The sequence below is a fragment of the Haemaphysalis longicornis genome, unplaced genomic scaffold, assembly GCF_048455015.1.
Source record: "Haemaphysalis longicornis isolate Haplotype H1 unplaced genomic scaffold, Haemaphysalis longicornis Haplotype H1 scaffold_4, whole genome shotgun sequence".
Classification (NCBI taxonomy): Eukaryota; Metazoa; Arthropoda; class Arachnida; order Ixodida; family Ixodidae; genus Haemaphysalis; species Haemaphysalis longicornis.
In genome coordinates, this window is record NW_027526361.1 from 90,422,700 (window position 1) to 90,446,395 (window position 23,696).

General features: G+C 46.4%; 3 protein-coding genes across 6 annotated transcripts in view; 1 reads left to right on the forward strand and 2 right to left on the reverse strand.

The window, feature by feature from the left end:
- The window catches only part of LOC144179044 (acetylcholinesterase-like), a 116,391-nt gene that overhangs the window by 52,535 nt on the left and 40,160 nt on the right, over positions 1-23,696 (forward strand). For all 3 annotated transcript variants that reach the window (XM_077707221.1, XM_077707222.1, XM_077707220.1), the window contains exon 2: positions 21,080-21,149. The gene's annotated coding sequence lies outside the window, so the exon portion shown is untranslated. The remainder of the gene's footprint in view (positions 1-21,079; positions 21,150-23,696) is intronic.
- LOC144179041 (acetylcholinesterase-1-like) lies at positions 775-19,664 on the reverse strand. 2 transcript variants are annotated; one of them, XM_077707217.1, is made up of 4 exons: positions 18,083-19,664; positions 4,468-4,617; positions 2,488-2,756; positions 775-924 (listed from the first exon to the last, which is right to left on the reverse strand). In XM_077707217.1, the coding sequence occupies exons 1-3, from the start codon at positions 19,624-19,626 to the stop codon at positions 2,531-2,533; spliced, it is 1,920 nt and encodes a 639-aa protein (XP_077563343.1). In that variant the 5' UTR covers positions 19,627-19,664; the 3' UTR covers positions 775-924; positions 2,488-2,530. The 2 variants fall into 2 exon arrangements, with proteins under 2 accessions (XP_077563343.1, XP_077563341.1); XM_077707215.1 differs by lacking the exon at positions 18,083-19,664 and adding an exon at positions 6,094-7,726.
- LOC144178724 (acetylcholinesterase-1-like) lies at positions 10,902-12,976 on the reverse strand. Its single transcript, XM_077706795.1, has one exon. It carries the CDS (start codon positions 12,531-12,533, stop codon positions 10,902-10,904), a length of 1,632 nt encoding a protein of 543 aa, XP_077562921.1. The 5' UTR covers positions 12,534-12,976.

A 23,696-nucleotide genomic window follows, 5' to 3' on the forward strand; every position in this document is an offset into this window, starting at 1 on the left:
TTTATTGGAGAGTTAATGTTTCTGTGTTGACTCGGTAATCTCCGCCTTTATACAATGCACTTGGGGTGTTTTATGGACTAGAAAAAGGGGATCAAAACAACTTTGAAATACTTTGATATCTGCCGATATGCATCGCCCTGAATGAACCTCAGTACAAATTATATCTTTTGGGTTGTGTATATCTGATACGGTTTACGCTGTTGTATTTCCTTATGTGTTTGTAACTGGCAAGCTAATTAAAATTTCTGCGTGAGGGTCGTAAGGCTCGTAATGTGTAAACTGATAAATGCTCATGTTCATGTTTTTATCTTCATTTGCAGAAATATTCTGCGTTACTTTGTTGAATCTGATGAATGCACAGTTTCAATGTCTTCCTTTCTGCAATATGCTGCGAGTTACTCTGATAGAACTGTTTAGCGTATTAACTGAATTGGTGTATTAACGTGGGAAGGGGTCCAGGACCCCGTCAGGCGGTTCTTGCATTTAGACCTGGTCTCCTGTTAGACATGTACACTGCTGAAGAAATAAATAAAGAAATAAATAGTACAAAAAATTCCTGTTGGTAACATCCGAGCGCATTGCATAGTTGCGCAACATAACACTTCTCAGCAGAACTTTATCAAACGCGTCCCGCTGGTGTGACTGCGAATGTTGGAAAAAAGAGGCTTTTATTGTCAATTTGAAGTACTACAGTGGGAACTATTTTTATTAAGAGGGACACTTACGGACGTATAGCCAAAGTCTAAGGAGGCTTAGTTCTCACCAAGCAACGGGTAGCAGCAATGCATTTATTTACAAAACGTGACGGAGATGACCTCTACCAAGGGCAAGATTACTTGCTGTGACTTAGGTGGAAGGGCGATCGATGTGAGGAACGAGCAGTCTCTTCAGGCTGGTCTCATGTGGCTTGCAACGATGCAAGTGCTGAAACAAGTATGAATAGAATCCGGTAAGTTTATTCGATTCGATATCCCCTTAGCAAATGCATTCGTCCGATGCTTGCGCCTTAGGACATCTAAGAAGTTCACGTAGACTATTGTGGATTTAAAACGAACGGGTTAAACAAATTCGCAGCAGATGACAACGCACCTTATTAGCCGACTGATTTTTGTGTGTGAAGTTTGGATGGCTGATTCCAGGTGCGCCTTAGAAGACTAAACCGGCAATGGAAATAAGGGACGCTAATTTATGTACACGAGTGCAGCGGAAATAACGTCAGGCAAGAATTTTAGTAGTGTACGTAATTATCTCGATCATTTGTAACCTAGTCCTGTGAACGTTTTGTTGTTGGGTCCGTGTGCCTGAATTTCTAAAAAAGAAAAAAAAAGGCCCTAGCATCATTTTAAAGCTCCTGTTGCGGCAAAGGTGTACTGGCGTCACTTCCGTGACGGATATGAAGTCAGTGAAATCTCGCGGTTTCGCGGCATAAAACACTTTCGTGTTAAAATATTAAACCCGAAAAGTTGCTTCCCCGCAAGAAGACCCTGTGTGCAGGGGTGCACCATTTACAGGCCGCTCTCTTCGTTGTATTAGTGTCACGGATATGACGTCAGTTAAACCTTTGTGTATCCGGGAATAAAACACTTTCGTGTTAAAAAGGTACCTCAACCGACAGCGGATGAGATCTTTCATAATGCATGATTTACGAGATGATGGCGGCACTAACATCAAATAGACGCTTTGATCTGAAGAGAATTTTTGCGATATCGCTCTTTCCAGACAGAACAACCTCATGGGCCAATAGATTCACAATTACTGACCACATTTACCATGAGCCTAATTGAAGAATTTAAAAAACTACACACTGATTGTGAGTAAACTTAAAAATTAGGAAACTGGTCCTATAAGTCGGTATGAAAAATAACCTTAGCGCCGGGTTTCAAGCAGTATAGGCAAACGTGAGAACCTGGTGAGCGGTGCCCGTTTCATTCGTTCTAGTTTTAGGTTTAGCGGGTGCTTTTTTTGTTTGCGCATTTTATAAAAACGTGAGCCCCGGCATGGCCATTTCTTGCAGTTATCGCGTAGTAGCAGAGACACACTGCCTGTCCAGAAGCCACTCGCACAGTGGCGAGTATACGTATATCAGCACGCGAAATGTTCACTAACTTCGCTTTGTGATACGCATTATTCTCATTTTTGTCCGTCCCAATTATTTTTCTCTCAATGAACCCAACAAAAATAGTATTTCTAAATGCATTCTTTCAAGGGTGTTTGCCGCTCATTGATGCCCTTGTGTTTTCTACGTAAGCGCAGCGTGCTTTTCAGCCGTGAGCGGAATACACTTAGTACGACTTGATCCCCCGCCATCTGGCACGGCCCTGAGTTGCACGACCTAGTTTAGACACCCTCACGTGACCTAGAATGTGAAGGCCAAGGCTTCAACCCTGTGCATGGCCAGCAGAATGATCAGCTGCACGCAAAATGACGATGCTATCAGTTGGCCGGTTCTTTCGCGCGTTTAAAGAGAGCGGTCTTTCGCAAACATACCTAGCAGGAGGCCGGATGCTTCCTTCCGGCAACATTGATGCAACTACCCGAGGCATAGCCAGATGATGAAGCTAAGGAAGGTGAAAAGTACGGTAGTCGGCTCAGGGGTGTATGAGCTTGAGCTCTGATGGGACGGAGCGTCGAATCCATGTAATGTCCCCCGCATGGCCGTGGCCTTGTTCTGTTTGGTGGGCACCGATGACTCTGTGCTCGCTGAGATGGCCTTGTGGGAAGGTTCTTCATCCGCTCCGTTTTCTCTTCCTTCTCTCCTGTGAAAGAAATAAGAGATTAGAACATTACAGTGTAAATAAAGGTCATATTCCCGTGCGTAACTGAGGGTGGCACTGGAGGCATGTAAGTGCACCAGGTGCATGGTGGGACCTACGTGCCGAAAACAAAAGGTGTTTCTCATACATTTGGCACCTGCGAGTGAGCCTAAGAAGTTTCTGACACATTCGACAATATTGAAGGAAAATTCTTCCAGAGATTTGGTTTTTATTCGAAAGCATTCCTATCCTACAAAAACATATTTGGAGATGACACTAAGTGAAAACATGCGTACCGGAAAACAAGTGTTTCGTATTATTAAAGTCCAAAAACCTAGAAATAAAGTGTTTTGTGCTTATCTTGCTTGTTATTTCATTTTTATTCAACATAAAAATGCATCTGACCTCTGCTAAACATCACGTCCTTCAATCGCATGTTACTTCCCGTTTTTTGCGTGACAGTACCACATGCTATCAATATAATACATTTTTTTCTTGCCATTGCAATCTTCGCATGCTGCGCATGGTGTTTTTGGAAAATGTTTTTCCAAGACTCATTCGTTATTTCTTGATGTGCTGTATTTCTGATAGCTCTTACGTTGCTGGCAACAGCGCGGGCATGGCTAGTGCGTTCTCGACGCATGAAACAATATTTGCTCAGCTGTGGGTGATAAGGTCACTTGCCATTATTGCGCCACCCATGATCGATTTCTTTGTAATTCAGTGTCGACAGCTATAAAAGCATTTGTGGGTTTGATTTCTGGACTTACAGTTGTTTCGGGTAATATTACAGCCAAATTCTAATACATATTACCGTACTTCAAATTGTTAGTGTCCTATTAAAACGTTTAGAAAAAAACGCGAAAGATACTCCCAACTACATAGCTAATAATCTGAATCCAAAGCGTGCGTGCGTGCGTGCGTGCGTGCGTGCGTGCGTGCGTGCGTACGCGCATGTGTCGGCACTTTGATAGGGTGGCGTGAACGGCAGTAGGTAGGGCTGAGTGTAGGCAAAAAAAAAGAAAAGACCATTGGTGCTCCAAAAGTCAAATTCGATCATTCTTAAATTTTTGATATGGTTGAAGCGGTCCCGTCATAGAATATTGAAGCTGAACGTACAGATATTAATTTAGTGTAAATTTTGTGACAGCTATCAGGCGCTAAAAAGTAGAAAGAAAAAGAAAAATACGAAGATGTTGCAAGGCCTGCTAGGGGGTGACGACCAGTCCCCACTGCGTGCACGATGGTAACACAGGGCGCTGTTAATCTGCCATTGTTCGGTGAAATCCTGTGACGTTATGCGCGCATGTGCACAGGTGTGAGCGCTGCAAATTACGTGGTTTGCGTCGGTGCGACATGACCCGGTGTCTTGACTTGCCACTTGTGTTCAGTTAAAAACGTCAAATACGTCTGTTTGGAGTATTCTTCGTTTACGTTCATACTTATTCGGCGAAACACACACAAAAAAAGTTCCGCCAACACACAAGCGCAAACCGATTTTAAATACCGGTGCGTTCCAGTGCTTACACCTCTCGCTTGCACCACTCGTCCTTCGTTTGCAAACTTATCGGCTATATCCACTCTTGAGAATGCAACTGCGTCGCAGGATGCTGAAACTTCAGGCTAAATGCTCAAATAAGCTGCCATGTAGCAATATGTGCCAAGATTTCCCAATTTTCGGCACCCTTTATTCTTTGTCTAATCGAATACTTACTGCTTGAGCAGGAAGGGCCTCCAGTACTCGCAGCGGTCCTTTTTGGGACCCCGACCCTTGGTGTAGTTGTTGGGCTGGAGGTAGACAAACTGCGGGTTCTCGGCCGTGTACTTGGGCCACTCGGCGTTGGACAGCGGAATCTTTGGCTTCCTGTTCAAGAAGAAAAAGAATGCGCAAGATTCACATGGCTGCAGCATTACACGGCTTGCCGCCTTTCCCCTGTTAAAATTATATCGCAGCACAAAAGAACTCCATCGTAAACATGAAAAAAATGCTATGTTAACCCCAACGGGAAGAGTCGTGCACCGTGACATTCAAATGGATGAATTTTTATTCTTCCAAGCAACCTTACCCGCCGTGGTGGCTCAGTGGCTAAGGCGTTGCACTGCTGAGCACGAGTTTGCGGGTTCTACTCCCGGCCGCGGCGGCCGCTTTTCTGATGAAGGCGAAAAGCAAGAACGCCCGTGTGTACGAGATTTCGGCGCACGTTAAAGATCCCCAGGTGGTCAAAATTAATCCGGAGCCCTCCACTACGGCGCGCCTCATCGCCTGGTTTGCGTCGGCGAGTTAAACCCTACAATCAATCAATTCTTCCAAGAAAAAATATTCTCTAGTCAAAATTTATTTTGCTTATAAAAGAGGATTCTTTAATCTAAGATACTGCTTGCATAACAATAAAAAGAAAGAACAGAAATTAAATTATTTATCCAGGCAAACAGCCGCACCAATATTTGTTGTTGCCTGGACGTTAGGTCTGACTGTACGCTAGCAGCATTTCCACATCGTACCAAAAAATGTCTGAGTAATTGAGAAATGCCGCACGTGTTTGCACTTCCAGACTCCAGCGCCAAATAATATAAAATATGGACCTTGATGGGCACTGATACTCTGGGCGTCCTTTGCCTCTACCTCATCTTTAAGGCTGACGAGGATTCTCGAATACTCCGAAATTCGTCCGTAAAGTAATAGCCTATTGCTTAGCTAAGTGCCTTATAGAAGACAAAGAAGCTCATCATCATTTTTGTTGAAGTTGCTTACAATATTTCTGAATTGAATTATTTTTCAAACGTCTTTTTTTCAAACGTAACACGTCCGCACAAACTATAAACTATCCGTGCCTCCTGCTAGCTGGTTTTTATTTCGTTTGGGGAAATGATCTTGCAATCGCGAAAATAGCAATCACGTTTGTCTATAGCCACATGATTTCCTTACCACCTTAGCAGCGAAACATGCACAATTATGTGCACCTGCAGGTAAACCTAAGCAAACTGTGTGGCGGAATTTAAACTTTGTGTGGTTGTATAAAATTTCGTGCTGACAACACCACAATGCCACTATGATTCTGTCTTAAACATTAAGTAATATTCATGAACCAACACCTCTTTTTCAATAGACGCCGGCGCGGTGTGACGCCATTTTTTTAAGTATGCAGCAGCGGTTATATTGTGGTGTCACATACGAAAAAATAATATGCAAACCGATACGGAAATTCAGATGGTATTGACACAATCGGTTTAAGGGAAATAATTTTCACCCACGGACTCTGCTCAAACCCTCGCCGTATGACGATGGCATCGGCGCTTTTCGACAACGTATTTGATGATAGCGGCTTTCTCGCGCACGCACCCATCACGAACGAAGGAAGACCAAATCTCAAGCAGCTGCGTCATAAATAGCTGGTCCTCCTGAGACGCCTTCTGGTTCCTCACGTTGTCTCCGTACTTTCCGCTCGGCGATGTAAACCGGGGCTCCGTCTTGAACAGTCCGAGGGACCCCACAGTGAGCGGCAGCTCGCTTCCGTGAGCAATGCCCACCCACTCAGGCCAGAAGCTGTAGGATGGCTTGTGCGCGAACAGGTACCGGTACGTCTGAACACCCTGCTCGGCCCCTTTCTCAGCGAAAAAGTTCGTGGCGCAGTCGAACGCCGCGTCACCTATCAGCTTCGCCAGGATGTCCACGATGGCATCATTGTCGTGCAGCACACCGTAATCACCGAAGTACGCCTGCACAATATTCTTCCCCAAATGCGTCGGAATATCAAATGCGAACTTGAGACCCACTGTTATCGCCATTCTGTAATCCAGGGCGAAGAAATCCATGAGATACGGGACGGCTGCGCGTAGAGCGTACACCATGAATGTCCCTTCGTCCATAACCGTCCCTAGGAACATCTCCTTTACGTGCATTTCTATACCGTCGTTGTCCAGGGGGTGAAAAGGAAGCATGTCGTCTCCGTACACAGGGAGGAACATTTGTCGCCGCGGCTGCATCGTGGCCATTTTGGTCCTGAGCGAAACGTAGTCCACCCTTTTCAAGCATCCGACCACGCTGTCGATCTGGGCATCCAGGGTCCGGCCCACCTCGTAGCAGCCGAGAGCCACTGCGACGTTCACGAACTTGGTGACCCCGCTGTAGGAAAGCGCAAGAATCATGGTTAGCGGGGTGCCACTCTGAAGGATGACCCGTCTGAAGAGACCGCGGCTCGTCGGAGACACGCTGTGCAGGCCGGCCGCTATGGCACCCGCGCTGTGGCCACTCAGGGTCACGTCTCGTTCGTTTCCTCCAAAGTGGCGGATGTTCCTGTGCACCCATTTGAGCGCCATGAGCTGGTCCCACAGGCCCATGTTTCCGGGAAGCGCCGAATTTTCCATAGATAGGAACCCGTAGAAGTAGAGGCGGTAGTTGAGCGTAACGAAGACTACTTTCGTCAGGGCGACGAACTCTCTTCCGTCGTAGACACGTAATCCGGAGTCACCGAACTGGAAGGCGCCCCCATGAAGGAACACCAACACAGGCAACCCTGTAGTGTTGCAGAGTGCTTCCTCGGGACAGACGCCGGATGGTCGCCAGACATTGATGTAAAGACAGTCTTCTGCCGAAGAGGAGTAGTTCATTCGTGCGTCGTCATTTTCCCATTGGTCCGGCTGGAAGCAAGGAGTCGGTGGCTCAGTCGCCGCGTACGTCCCGTTCCAGGGCTTGGCTGGTTGCGGCCGCGACAGGCGGAGGTTGCCCACCGGTGGTTGCGCGTACGGTATTCCGAGAAATGCGTCCACGTCTCCGTTGTCGGTCGGTATCCGTTTTCCTCTCACCAGTCCTGTGTCTATGCGAACAACGGGCGACGCAGCGACGAGCTCAAAGAGCGAAGCTGCCACACTGCATAATACGGATGCTTTGAGCACACCCCCGAAACTCAGCGGTTGGGGCATGTTCTTGTGCTTGGAGGTACAGCCAGCAACAGTTGCGCGTTGTTGTTTTGCCTCCTTCTGGTTGTGGTAGCATCGGCGTTCCTCATTTCGGGTGGAACATCAGAAAACTTAGTCACGCCAGCCGCTCGGTGTCTTACGCAACCGTTTACTTCCTTCGCTGCCCGCACATCACTTAAGGAAGAACAAGACAAGCATGTCCAAAACCATTAATTAGGTATGCACGACGCATGCGGCCCGAGGTCGATGTTTGTTGACGAGACGAGAAAATTGCTTCTTTGAAGCGATAAAACAACATTCCGTCAATAGGACGTGGGTAACAAAAGCGCCAGTACCCAGATTATGCCAAGAAAAACAATATCGCGCCAATAACACCGCGCCTCATTCTAGGCTGCATAAACATTGCACGCGATTTATGTGCAATAGAAAGACTAGAAGAACAGCGAAGTTTGAACGAATAAGGCTCAAATATGCTTGTGGACTGAGAGTGTGAACGATCATTGCCCTTGCGAGTTGTTTCGAGTATATTTTGCATTTAGGCCCTGTGCGTAGCAAGTAGAGGTGAAACACTTACTATTCAGCTATCTGTGACTGCAACAACTGAATATTCACTAGCTGAAAATCTTAAATGATGAGATTACGACAAAAAAGCGGAAAATAACAACCAAAAGCGATGTTTGCTGCAGCTCCGCGTAGTTGTCATCGCAGTATTTTTTCAGAGTCTACTCCACAAAGTTAAATATGTCGAAATGAAGTTACAAAGACGACAAAGAAAACGATGGAGTTAGTAATAAGTTGTAGAAACAACCTTAGAAATCCGGAGAACGCCTAGAATAGTTTTCATCGAACGGACTGCTCTGAAAACTCGCTTCTAAACGGCTTCTAATTCTCTCCGGGGCATGAGGCACAACACCGAGAAGTCCTCATCAATGAAACTAGCACAGAAGACCTGGGGATGCAGAGAGTAAACACACAGGACAGGTGTTGGCCTAACAAATGGATTTCATTAGGCAAAAATGAAATACATAGGCATTAGGAAACAACACCACAAGCAACCATTAACCAAAAACTGCACAAAACGACGCACAGAGGTGTACGAAAAGATCAACGAACGAATACACACGCGAAAACCAATAACGTACCGCGCAGATGGGCAATCTTTTTTGAATGGAGCAACACAGTCGCTTGGCTTACGCACGTGTTTTACCTGTCCGCAATGTTCGAGCAAAATTTTGTTTCCGTGTGGATTCGGCGAGTAGCCGCATTTAATACAGTGCGATGACAGATTAGAACAGGCGAGACCTTTCAAAGTTAAAGGAGCTGACGTAAACGAACATTCATGCAGCGGCCCGTTTAACCTACATACGTTCTCCCACATGATAGGGGAATACTGTACACAACACCCGTTGCGCACGCATCATAGCGGTTACCTTGTTTAACGCCGGAGCCAACCATTTGGTTATCAAGACTGCATTTTTCCCGACTATATACTGTGGTCCAAACATAACGAAACTTATTACGGGCTGTTACGCAACCTGTATACCGTATCGCAAACCCTCTTTTTTCAGCCTATGCGTAAAGCCATGAACGTAGGAAATGACAGCAACGCTGTTTTTTTTTTTTTTTTTGCTTCGTCTGCTACAGCCAAGAAAATGTTTCTGTCACTCCCTACGTTCAGGGCATTACACGCAGGCTGAAAAAAGTGGGTTTGCGATACTGTATACAGGTTGCATAACAGCCCGTAATAAGTTCCGTTATATTTGGACCACAGTAGATAGTCGGGAAAAATGCAGTCTTGATAACCAAATGGTTGGCTCCGGCGTTAAACAAGGTAACCGCTATGCTGCGTGCGCAACGGGTGTTGTGTACAGTATTCCCCTATCATGTGGGATAACGTATGTGGGCCAAACGGACCGCTTCTTGAATGTACACGTCTACGTCAGCATCAATTTATCAATGAGAGGTCATGCCTGTTCTCATCTGTCATCGCACTGTATTAAATGCGGCTGCTCGCCGAATCTACACGGCACCAACATTTTGTTCAAACATGGACGGCAGATTACACGTGAAGTTGTAAAAGCCTTCCACATTGCGGACCGGTAAAAGACGTGCGCAAGCCAAGCGAGTGTGCTGCTTCATTCAAAAAAGATTACCTATTTGCGGGGTACGTGATTGGTTTTCGCGTGTGTATTTGTCCGTTGCACTTTTTGTAGACCTCTGCGCATCGTTTTGTGCGTTTTTACTTAATCGTTGTTTGTGGTGTGGGTTCCTAATGCCTATATATTTCCTTTTTGCCTAATACAATTCAGTTCACAGACCAGCACCTGTCCTGTATGTTTACTCTCTGCGTCCCCGTGTCTTCTACGCTGGTTCCATTCATGATGCCTTTCCAACTCGCCCAACTTGCCATACGCTGCTGAGAAGTCCCCGCGGGCATAATACGTCTAGCATTCTTGAACATCCTAATTTTCTCGTAAATCATTGTTGCGAAATTATTGAATTTTCCGTAATTTTTTTTAATGAGCTATGAATAAGAAGGCACGTTTTGTGTTCAATTTCATGTTGGAGATACTGTCTCACCCGTCGCCATTGGTACCTCATGACATACAACTCACCCAGACTTTCTGGCAAGGCACTTTTGCTAAGCTAAAATTGAGAGTAAAATTGTACCTTAACGTGATTTTTACACAACGTTATGGCGAGGTACTTACCCAGTGGGTCCTTACCGGTATGGGTCTGCAGAAGACCTACGGAATTGATAAATAAATAAAAACAACAAAGCCCAGTGCTTGAAATTCCTGGATATGTATGCTTCCTTCACCAACGTAAAACAAATATATTTGAACAATTTTAGGCTTCTAAATTGTAGTTACCCGACAAATATTTGTGTCTGATCGTATGCCTAGATTCAGAGCATAACGTAGCGAACGCCATGACGTTCTCTGTACTTATTGCGTATATGGCAAGAAACTATAATTCTAGGCATCAATAACATATACTTGTTGCAACAGTCTGAAAGACTCTGACGCGTGCTCGCTTGGAGTTCTTATATGCTCACTCCTAGTTAACCACCGCGAAATGTAGCATCATCATATGCCTATGCAGAAACCACAAAAATGGGAACTTAACGAGAGTGTCTTATTCCAACCCCGTATTAAACCAATCTGCCTGGCTTGCGTACAATATCTGCGACAAAAGTACACCGTACATGACTGCAAACAAGTTTGCTCCCTAGCGGCGAAAACCATTTAATATCTTCCGCGCTTCCTTTTTTCCGCTCATCGCTTTTTCAACATACCCTGTTCTGACGTAAGAAGACAGCATCTCCTGAAGCTGGTCGGCAAGCTGTAACTCTTCGGGCGTGACTCTTGCCGCACCGACAGCGAGCCTGAGCTTGGCCTTCTCCGTAATGACGTCGGTGTACTTGGACGTGTCGTTCAAGAAGCCCAAGGAGTTCAGCATGAACGGAATGTCGTCCGCGTGCGTGGGGCCTCGCGGGTTGAGCCACGGGGAACTGGACGGGAGGTGTGCGAAAATGTAGCCGTACGTTTCGACGCCTTGCTGCGCGGACTTCTCGGCGAAGAACAAGGTCGGGCAGTTGAAGACCGCGTCGCCGAACATGTCTTGCAAAATGTCCAGCACTTCTTTCTTCTTGTGCTTCTCGTCGTAGTCACCGAAGTACGCATTGATGATACTCTTTCCTGACTGCACGGGGATCTCGAACATGACGGAGAGCGCGAGGGTGAAGATGAAGCGGTAGTCTTCGCCCACGCTGCTCTCTAGAAGGGGAGATGAGCGCTGTATGTTTTTCCACAGGAAGTTGCCTTCGTTGGAGGTGTGTCCCAGGAAGAGTTGCTTGGCGTTCAGCTGGTTCCAGGTGTCGTCGGAAAGTGGGTCGCCCGGCACGAACTCGTCCCCGTAGGTAGGGGTGTAGAATTGGTTGATCGGCTTTTCAGCGTCCACGGCGTCGATTAACGAGCGTGCGTCTACCTTTTTCAGGCAACCCAGAATGTCAGACACCTGCTCTGCCCAGCTGCGGTTGTGGTCGAAGCAGCCCACGGCGTTGGCTATGGAAGCCATTCTAGTGGCCCTCTTGTGGGAAACATTGAGTATCGCCAGCGCCGGAGTGCCGCTCTGCATGATGAGCCGCTTGAAGAGGCCCTTGCTGTGAGGCGAGATGGCGTGGTAGCCTGCTGAGGCACCTCCCGCACTCTGGCCCCAGAGAGTGACTTCGTTGGCGTTGCCTCCGAAGTTGGCGATGTTCGCCCGAACCCACTTGAGGACGAGGTTCTGGTCCCAGAGACCCATATTTCCTGGCAGCAGCTCATTGTCCAGAGAGAGGAAGCCGAATATGTTGACTCTGTAGTTGAAAGTCACGAAGACCGTGTCGGTGCTCGGCGCGAAGTTGCTCCCGTCGTACAGGAACAGCGCCGAGTCGCCCCACTGGAAGCCACCGCCGTGGATGAAGACGACCACGGGAAGCTTAGCGGCACACTTCGGCGAAGTCGCCGCGCAGTGCTTCGCGGGTCTCCAAATGTTCAAGTACAGGCAGTCTTCGTTCGAGCTGGAGTAGTTGAACGGAAGCTTGTCCGCAAGCGGCAGGTCCGTCTGAACGCATGGCCGCGGCAGATCGGTGGCGCTGAGCGTACCTTTCCAGGGCCTGATCGGTTCGGGCTTCTTGAAGCGAAGTTCTCCCAGCGGAGGCGTAGCGTACGGGACTCCGAGAAACGCGTCTACCTGGCGTTTTCTCACTGTCAGCCGTTTCCCCGAGACAAGGCCCGACTGTGTTTGCGCCAGTGGAACTTCCCCCGCCGCGCACCATGCCAACAAGCCACAAAGTATTATCGCATAGGAAGGCGTCATGTTGGCTTTAATGTCACGCGTCCCTAGGAAGCTGGGGCTGCACGCTGCCACAGCATCAAAGTTTTGCGATGGAATGGTGTACTTCACTCACGCCTCCTATTAAAGGTGCTCCACTCTCAATGATTGTCATATTTACCCTCCTTCTTGATCTTGAACGCACCTTGCCAAGAGTTTGTACTTCACAAAAAAAAAAGAGGGAAAGAAATGGGACAAATGTAACTAAATCCGCGGGATGGAAGCCAATCCTTGAATGGCAGCCTCGTATCTTTTCTGCGCAACGAGCGCGAAGGTCTTCAGGAGGCGCTATGTTACGCGTTGCGGCCCCAATTAGTGGTCGCAGAGGCAATGAACCAGTTCCGCCTCTTTGGCAGACGGTAGTAAGAACGTCCTTAGTTTTCTTAGAGACGTCGGGCCAACCTTGCATGCTCCGCGATTCGATCAATGGTAGCGTAAAAAGCGGGACGCCTTCGGGGTCAGCCACGTAATCTTATATCTGCTGAAAGCAACATAGCACAGCTTGGGATTTGGACTGGTTATGTGCCCAATCTTGTGGGTTAGGCCTGAACGAGAGTAGATTTTGTAAGCAAATGCTTTCGTGGTATTCTTACGTTGTTTTTTTTTTAAACAAATGCAATTTACTAGCCTCAGCAACACCCATTTTACGGCTTACATCCAACCACCTGAATGTTAATAATTGCGATACTCTTCGCTGAAAGAAGAAAAAAACATTAAGCGGAAGTGACGAATTATTACGGCTGCGTCATTTTATGTTTAACTTCATATTTTTATTCTTATCGTGATGAATACGTAGTGCTGCGATAAATGTGCGCCAGCCCAGGTGAATTTACCCCAGTAATTGCGTCCAGGGGACGTAAAAAGCTTTTCACGTCGTCAGTTCTGAAAAGAACTGCATATGCTTTAAAGTGAAGCTTTATTGTCCTAGCTGATGCCGTTGTACGCCAATACGCCCTGCAGGAAAGCCAACGTTCTCTGACGATGATGTTTAACGACCGTTAGTGAAGCGGGGAAAAAAACGCTTCCGGTGCCCTAATTGAACCTGGGACCCTCGCGTTATGAAGCCGGCGTCTCTCAGATTCCTCCATTTCTACACGGCCGAAGCGAACGCCAAGCAGCAGGTACCGATTCGCGCCGTACACCCCAAATCCAAACATTAGGCTTACGTAGTGCTAACCCCAGAGTTGCTGTGTGTATTCTAGAAAAGCTGTGCATATACCACCAGAGTAGCACATACTCGCAGTGCAGTATTGGCCAACCAAAGAATCCATCGCGAGAAAGCTTCGCGTGCAACCGTCGTCGTTCTTAGACGGAGGGGTGCATGATTTTTTTATATAATAAGTCGGTTTCATTTGAAACATTCACTTTTGTAAATATTCTTTAACGGAGATACCTTGTACTCATTAATAAAACATTTGGTAGGAAGTGGGACAACCAGTCCATCTGTTTGACATAAGCCCTTCTCAGCCTTTTACTCGCATGGAAACGCGGAGCACGGCCAAGAAAAATAGATTGCGCGTCCTAAGTCCACTACGGGCCCACTTTTATAGACGTCCATTCCCAAACGGAACATCTTCTCTCTCTTCAAACTCTTTGTGCACAGGGACAGGCTGGGCGGGCCGGTACGCTACAAAGCCCGTTCCACTTAGGGTCAAGATGAAACTGAATTCAGGAGTGAAGTCGTTTATGCGGCCCAGACCTTCTGCTGTCGAGATTTCGTGGAAAGTGTGCATGACTAGTGTGCGCCCAAGTGGTGAAATCGCAGCGGGTATGTCTTGATTCCCGCTCTTCTTCAGCCTGATTCAACACAGATGGGACACACGCGCCTGAATTATTGTGCATGCCGCAGGTTTCCTGCACAGACAAATGGCCCTTAGTGCAAGCCGCCACAGAGAGGACCCCAAGTCTCTCTATATGCGCTGTTCCTATTGTTTTTGTCATTTTTTACGTTTGGGATTAAGCATAGGGATCCCATTGTTTGGCTTTTGGTCTGTTCGAACAAGGATATTTATGCGGTGATTGTTTGATAAAGCTGTCGTAAGCGAAGCCGAATATTTGTTATCGTGAAGGGCGTTAAATCGTTTGAAGGCGATTGATACCGGGTCGCTCATATTGGCTCTCAAAAGCGGTCTTCCCAACAATGGATTTTCTCAGAGTAGTGAAGTCAACTTTAAATTAGAGTGGCTTATGAATGTATCCGAGAATTCCTAATTGACAGTTCATGTTATTTTTGTTTCTTTCCAGCTTCCAAAAGTTCTGCTAATCAAAAACAGACGTATTTAATGTTTTAAGACAATATTTTATCATTCCAGCTGGACTTCCGGCTGTTATGAGTTAAGATTAAAATATCCCCCATTTCACTACTCTATATTCAGGTTTTCCGGTGCGGCAATGACAGCTGGGAGGAATGTCAATTGCAGAACCCACAACTTCTCAGGTGCGTAATTCTGGCGAAAGTGACGAACAAGAAAGCCAAGAAACAGCTGCAAACTTTCCACTTGATGGCGATGAACAGGTTATTCACGTACCTGTAAAGGCGGTAATCGATACCAAAGAAACCAACTATCGCTGAACAGAACGTGGGCGAATTATTGACCACGCTGCGTAGCGCTGTCAGCCAGATATTCTACGTGAATTCAAGTTCTAATTTACATAAAAAACTGCCTGCGCAGTACTATTTACACGAGCGCAGGCAAAATGCTTCGCCGTTATCATTACTGCAGCTCTGCGCATTTGTTCTCTCCAATAAAGTATCACTTGAATGGCATTGTAGTGTTCATTAAAAACGATATCCATCATCACTAGAGTTTGCGGGTAAACTAAATAAAATCAAATCAAATCAAGTGAAAGTTATTTTCAATGTCGGATCAATGTTCATGATCACTGGCAAAACACTGCTGAAAAGCATTGCGGGGACTCAGCCTCTATGCTGCTGCAACTCAATAGGAAAACACATAAAAGAGGGAAGCCATTTCTTCATTGATGGGAAAACTAATCACCAGAGACCGGATTTTAGGCAAATGCCCGTTCCGTCTGTTGCGCTCCTATCGCGCCATTTTGATGTGTGAGCCTGAATGGGCCTTTTTCCAGTAGCGTAGCCCTCTTTCGGCGGCCGCCCGAACCACACTTGTGGGATTATAAGATAACACGCCCCCTTTTTTCCGCCTGCCCCGCGCAGTTGAGGAAGCCGGCCCAGGCGCCACGAATGTTTTTGGTGGCAGAAAAAGTTTTCCATGGCAGCTGTAGCGCGTATACCTGTCGGCCGCTTTTGGGGTTCAGAAAACGGTGCAGCACTTAGCTGGCCCGGCATTCGCCCCTGGCTAATCCAATATGACGTCGTTTTGTGGCGCCACCGTACGCACGATCCAAAAAACAAACTAAATATTCAAACTGACAATTTAAGCTTAAATTGTGTTTTAAATGGGCATAATTTTTCATTTTTGTACTTCCTTAAGTTATTCATTGCTTCCCTAACTGCGATTTTTTGTGAAGAATGCTTCTGCGTCTGCGCAACTGCTCGACGGGTTGGCGCTTGTGCGAACACTCCGGCACGACATCGGTCGTACCTGAAGTACTAAATCCACAGTTATCGCTCGTCCTACATCACACTGTATGCCAAAACTAACCCAGTAGCTGATCAAGTGGCACTAAATAATCCTTTCAAGCTTGCGTCAAGCCTTCGAAGCGAATTTTTAACTCTTTTTTGCCGCCGGAAGACCGCAGATGACGCGCAGCAGACAACAGTGCGCAGGCGACAACGCATCTTGTTGAACCCACATACGCAATTTTTTACTTCTCTTGGTTCGAATGCATTTTTTACACTTGTGTGATTGAACACCTTCGGCTTCCTCGACACAAAAAACTTACGTAAGTCCCCAAATACCATTTTTCGGCCAGCTCGTCAATCGGCGAACCACGGTGTATAGTTTATTTTGGCACCAACAGATGGCGCCACTGTAAAACAAGATCCAAAACAGTGGACCAATCGTGGGGCCACTTCTTGATGCACGGGGCCCATGGGAAGTGTCGCAACTCCGACATCAAGTAACTCTGCTTTCCCCCAAGATAGCGGATCGGTCGCTGGGAGCGACAGTAGTGCATGCGCAGAGCGCTACTGCAAAAAGGTTCATTAGAGTTTAAGAAGAGATTTTATGTGTTTTTATAGTGCCTATAAATGCATGTTTCGGCGTTCGTGCCTAGATGCCTATAAATACCTATTTTCAATGCCTATTTTCAATATCGGCGCCTATATGAACACTGCTTAGCCTCAAGTTTTGCTTTCAGGTGCAGTTTGAGACCGTTGTTTGAGATCGTTGAGATCGTGTTTGACCTTACCTGGCAGCATTGACTTTTCAGAATCCTACAGGGTTTAACCTAGTCCTCTTGTTCTACCATCTCTCATAAAACAGCCCCTAGCACCAGTTGAATGCAGCTCTTATTCTCAGTGACAATAGGCGCAATTACGAGTAAAAAATTTGAAAATGGTGGTAGTGTACTGTTGCTTCCAAAATTTTTCAAGTGATTCTTAGAGTACGTTCTGCGTGCTCTCCAAACAGATTTCTTCAAACATGAGCAGTCGCATCGTCATTTCTAGACGCATACTCAAGTCCAACTGTGTTTTCAACGCAACGGTAGGGCGCCTAACACGCCTTTTTTCGGCTATGCACTCCCATAATGAAGAGCCAATGGCGAAACATCACTGCGCAGAAGCCTTAAAATTCGCACTGTCGATAAGCTCTCAAGCACGCGTTTCCACCAAATATTTCTTTGGCTGCTAAACACCCTTTGAAAAACGCTCTTTAAGTGTGTGGAAGTGTTTAGCAGTTTTGGAACATAAGGATTGTTCAATTGGGATATCATTGTACGCGAGTAAATTGCTAGAGTTGTACCCAGCAGTCCTCATGTAACAGCGTAATAATTTCTTGATAAATCGTAGTCTCCCTTACGCCTATTATTCGTGTCGGTTTCTGTTGCGTCGTAATTAAATTGCGTCACGCAGACGTCGACTGCACTCGGGTACAACTTAAGAAGACAACGGAAGTTGCCACTACGCCTCATAACCACACTCGGCGGTTCCTCCTCGCGACGTAAGCACGCCTTACTGCGAGTATTTTGAAGATGGTGCGAGTAGTTTGAGTGATTTTTCACACTAAATCTGCTTATAAATTACTGCGGATTAAAATTGAAGCTTGCTTCAGCTAAAACAGTGCACAGACAGCCAGTGTTTACTTTATATGAAACTTTTCTTCGCTTGGTCGCCATAGTAATGCTGTGTCTTCTACTGCACTGTGCCTTCTGCTTAGAGTATAAGTTCGCAGGACCTACAGCTTCATATTGTATAATAATTCGCCTAGTAATATCAGATTTGCAACATGATTTTCAGCTAGGTACATGCGACAAGTTTCGCTTTTGTCATTCACTTTCGCTGACTTTTACTTTCACGGCAGCGCGTGCATAAAAGCAACGGCATTAAAAACCCTGCAAGACAAGCCTTAAAACGTCATATACGCAAAATGAACAATGTACTTGCTTACCCCGTCTTCACAAAGGAACCGAGGGCCTTCACCAGGTTCATGCTGAACGTTAGTTCTACGGGCGTAGCGTTGTAGCGCCTGAACCACTCCGGCAGGTACTCCCACCGCTTCTCCCGCAAGTTGTCGGCCAGCGTCGCGACAGAGCCGAGCATGTACGGCAGGTCTTCCATATGCACGACGCCCATCCAATCGTCCCAATGGCTCCACGGCATCCGCTGGCCGTAAACATACCGGTAGACAGAGTGGCCGCGCTTGGCGAGCTCTTCTCCCCACAAGTTCGTGCCGCATACGAACACGGGGTCTCCGTAGGCGTGACTGAGGAGGTTCAGTGTTTCGCCGCGAGTCAGGTTCTTCACCGAATTTGTAAAGTAAGAATTAATGTAATGGCGCACGGCTGAGAACGGAATGGAAAAGGCCGTGCTGATAACTGTGGCGGATGCGCCGTCGTAATAGTCCGCCATGTACTCCAACAGGTCGTCCAATCTTTTAATAGGGTGGTAGAAGAAGACGGAACCTTCATCGGTCGTCGTGCCCATCAACATCTCTTCGCCGTTGACGCATCCCACGTTGGCAAAATTGATCGGGTACTCCGGAAAGAACCCGTCGCCTTTTGAGGGGAAGAACATGCTGGAAAATTGGCCCAGGTCCCCGACCTGCGCGATGAGCTCGTGCGCGCCCACGCGACGCATGCAGTCCAGCATCGCTGTCGTGTTAGCCGTAGAATCGGTGCAGTTCAGCTTCCCGGCCAGGTTGCTGAAGAAGCTGACTTCGTTGTGTCGCTGGAAGGTGAGCAGCGACAATGCCGTGCCGCTCTCAAAGATACATCTCTTGAAGAGGCCCTTGCTCAGAGGAGACAGAACGTGCAGACCCACGGACATGGCTCCCGAACTTTGTCCGTACAGGGTGACGAGCTCGGGGTCACCGCCGAAGCAAGATATGCTCTTCTGAACCCACTGCATCGCCAGGAGTTGGTCCCAGAAGGCTAAGTTTCCAGGGGAGTCCGGCGAGCGACCGTTGAGAAAACCGAACACGTTCGTTCGGTAATTGAAGCTTACGAATACGACCTCGTTCACGGACGAGAATACGAGGCCATCGTTGTAGAAAGCGGACGCGTCGCCCCACTGGAAGGCACCGCCGTAGATGTACACTACAACGGGCAAGAGAGCCTGCTTTGATTTGCAGTTGTCCATTACTACACAACTTGGCCTCCAAACGTTCAAGTGCAAACAGTCTTCGGACGCCGATGAAGAATAATTCAGCAAGACATCGCGGTTCACCAGGTTGTTTGTTTGCAGGCATGCCGGTTGAAACTTAGTGGCGTCCCGAACGTTTTTCCAACTCCTTGCCGCCAGAGGCTTTCGAAATCTGAGCTTTCCTAATGGAGGAACGGCGAAAGGAATTCCGAAGAAACTGTCGATTTGTTTTCCCTCATAAGTCAAACGTTGGCCCGCCACAGGCCCGTAGGGCGTCCGGACGACAGGCTGCTGGGCGTCGCACAGTAGCGAGGTAACAGTCGTAAAGAGAACCGCCTGGCGCAAGGACATGTCGGCTTCTGGCCCTTCACTGCTGCTTGTCTACACGGAAAGATTACGGAAGGAGTCAATAAAAGACAGCGCTCGAAAAACACCCGCATACGTTAACATCTTCGAGACGAGCCTGTCCCTGGGTTAAGCGGAGGGAAAGAAACTGGAATAGTTTCCTTGTAATGTCACCTACGTCGGCAGTGTTAGCTTGTCTTTGCTCTTTACTTTGGCAGTGTTAGGTTGTCTTTGTCTTTGTCTTCGTCTCTACTGCCTCTGAATAATCAAACAGTACTAGTTAAAGGAAATCCTAGGAGCTTCCAACTGACGAGTACGGGTTCCTGGGCAAGTTAATGTTGCATTGCAGAAAAATTCATAGCGCATGCGGACGAGGACAACACAGAAGAGACCCACTCGCTGATTACACTGTTTCTGTAACTTGCGCGTTTTATTGTTATGATCTAAAAGAACACCCAGTTTATTAATTGCTCGAGAATTGGTTGGTCAACTTCTCTTAGCTTATTCAGTGCGCTGGGTCACTGAAACAAAGGCTAAATTACATTGATCCCTCATGAAAATGAACATCACCAGCAGAACAAGTGACTTTCGAGGAAATCAATGCCTACAGCTGAAAGATTAGATGAATGAATGGCTGTGCAAAAACACGCAGGTTGCCAACCGGGCGCAAAAATCTCGGCTTGTTGAGGTGATGTTTCCACGGCAACACTTAGGGACCGAGAGATTTGTCGCTTTATTTCGTAACCGTCACCTCCGGGAGTGAGGAGATTTAGGGCGAATGTGTTGGGCCAAACTCTTTAAACCGATATGACCTTGCTGCGAATGACCTCCGTTTTTTTTTTATGCAGCAACGACTTAATTACATTTAAAGTTGCGACATTCGGCACTTAACGTCATTTCACGCGCACGTATGGCCTGTAAGCAGTAAATATGCAAGGCATCACATCTGATCAGTTTTTTGTCGTCATCTTCTATTGTAAATCCTGCAATGAATTATCAGTGTGGGACACGATTACAAAAAACAAATCACTTAAATCCAATACTACCGCAAAAACGTATCCTATGCGTGTGCTGAAACTATCACGGCCGCTATGTGGATCACAACACAACCCTTCTTTTCAAGCTTCTTGATATGATATCAGCAGACACTATATGCCCCTTGAAAGGTTTTATTTCATTCGTAAAGATAAGCTTATGACACAAGGATTTATTGACCCCTTTAGTTATTAACTTATGAGGAACAAAAGTTTTGATACTACTCTGTCCAGACATTAACGATGCAGGATAAAGCTTAGATTACAAGGTCTTAAAAGATGTATCTAGAAAAAAATACATTCAAAGCAATGCTTTCGGCCGACTCATCGTTGTCTAGTGATTAATGTTTGTTTGTATTCGCCACATTAAAGTGTCTACATGTTATGTGGAGATATATGTAACCATATGTGTCTATTTATTTCAGAGATATATGCAAACTTATCACTTGGGCATGACTTCGTAACTTATATCAAGATGATACTACTTGGAGGTTTGTGAGTATAAAGCCTTTATTCTCAATACCAATATTTCTGAACTTTACTATTGAAAATCCCATGGATTTTTCTTCTCGCTGTTAATTTATGTGCACTGTAGAACATTGCTGATGCCTCCGTCTTGTTTTTCTTTTGCGGGTTTGTGTGGCTCTAGCTCAATTACACTGCAAATTTGTAAATTAATTTAGGTTATAACTTATTAAATGCAGTATTCTTTGTGTGATTGTGGCCTTTAAAGGCACTGCGGTTAAAACTGCGCTTGGGGTGACTCAGGCCGCTGTCAGCCCTCTATGACTTCAGTCCCAACCTACACTCGCCTTGACGATAAATAGTTGTAATTAATTCATTAATTCAATTTTGTAATAAATAATTCGCTCGATTTTTCATTCATTCACTCATTCATTCACATTTAATCATTCATTTTTTCATTCACTCACTCACCCACTCACTCACTCACTCACACACTCATTCATTCATTCATTCAGACATTCACTCTCTCAGTAAATCATTCATTCATTCATTCATTCATTCATTCATTCATTCCTTCATTCATTCAAACATCTGGCGTATGAGCGGGTGAGGTAAAACAAAACGCAGGTTTTGTGCTCTGCACTTTCAACGTAATTGTTCAAGCTAATATATATATATATATATATATATATATATATATATATATATATATATATATATATATATATATATATATATATATATATATATATATATATATATATATATATATATATATATAGTCTTTTTCTTATGCTACCTAAGTAACAGAGGTGTCCCCACACAGTTTTTTTGGTGCACGTGGCCCTTTGCTTCGACAAAAAAGAAGCAATTCCTGCTTAGTGCCACGACAGATTGGCAACATCCACCTGCCCAAATTGAAAAACCCGCTGGAACACCACAGCGGAAAGGTAGGAGGATGAGCTCGATATTAATGGACAGACAGCTCAAGGCGCATAATGAGAATACTTTCCAACTTTCCTAAGCAGCGCTGCTTTCATCGTTTTCTGAGTTAGTATTCGTGCCTTTCCGCTGCTTTCATCAATATGACTGTTATCTAACTCGCCCAGCGGGGCCCTTTAAAAAAGCTTATTTCCAGTACAGTGGGCACTGTCCGTCGTTCAACTTCACAGCGCTGGGTTCGTCTCCCTAGTGTCGCGCCTGTATTCTTCAGTAACTCCGGTTCAACGGTCGTTGAGGCTGCATAACCATAACAGTCGAAACCAATCAGCCTTCCAAGCTGGCAATGCGCGGAGGGGTGAAAATCCGCGCAGTACGGCTATACAGTTCGTGACTACAGCACTGCTGTTCCGCGCGTTTGTTGTGTAAGCCCATTCAAGCTCCCTCCGTGCAGTGGCCACGTTGGAACTCGTGCGCAGCGGCAATGTCAGTGCCCGAAGTGCAGGCCTTGGTCGACGTATTAAGCGCCCGCACGCAGGAGGGGCCCGCCCTTGAGACAGTGAATGGACGCCCGACCTTCGCCGCAAGCCCACGATTTACTCCAGCGCAGGGCGCCTTGAGGATGGCCGAAGGCCGACGCCAGTCAAGGGAAGACGCGTCCAACCTTGACGGAAGCAGCCATGTTATGCAAGAAACATTTACAAGGATTGATCGGGTCGAAGATGTCAATGGCAAGTCGTCGTTGTCCTCGCTACACTGACTTGTCCCTCGTGCGCTGGACTGTCTCAGCTTTACTCCGATATGTATATGGCCTATGAAAATGCGCTATTCGACGGCAGTTTTAATCAGGAAAAGGTTATGTTTCCGACCTTGTTCTGATATGACAGTGCCTTTAAAGCTTCTCTTGAGCGAGGTTTCTTCAAAGCTTGCCAATTAACGCGCGCACACACGCACACTGACGAAAGCAGAAACAAACAGAATCATAGCGACTGGTATTTAAAAAAAGTGTTCTTGGGCACTTCATTATTAAACAACCATTTATTTAATGAAATGTCCTTTATTAATAGAGATCTCGACACTCTAAGGCAATTACGTGGTTCAGCTTCATTACAATGCATTCGGTTGACAAGTCCAAGCGGCTAACAAAACAAATGCGGCAATTTTAGTGAAAAACGCGATCTGGGCTGTGCACTGCACAATGCGGTAGCAGAACATCATGCTGGCTTTGCGCGACGCCACGGCACGCAGAAAACGTTTGAGTCAAATTTTATAACTGACATGAATCACGCGCCGAAATGTGATAGTTGGCCGCAAGGATTCGTCAATCGAAGGCACTGTGGCGAAGCTCAGGAACAGGATTCCCTTACAGTGCAGGCCGTGCAATTATTAATATACCTTTCATTTAAGAAATCCCTAGTGCCTTGGGCCTCTAAGACAAACGTATACATTGAGGGGCCTAATGTGTAGATGAGCGCCTGCGAAACTGCTGACGCATTATCTTACAAATCACATTCCGGGGTTTTTTTTTTCTGCAGCAGTGTGCGGAGCTGCTGTTTCGAAAAGTTGCGACGTGCCGTCAATGAATCAGTGGGCGGTACGCCGTCTATCGTCTTGCTCGACGCCGCTTGCTTATACTGC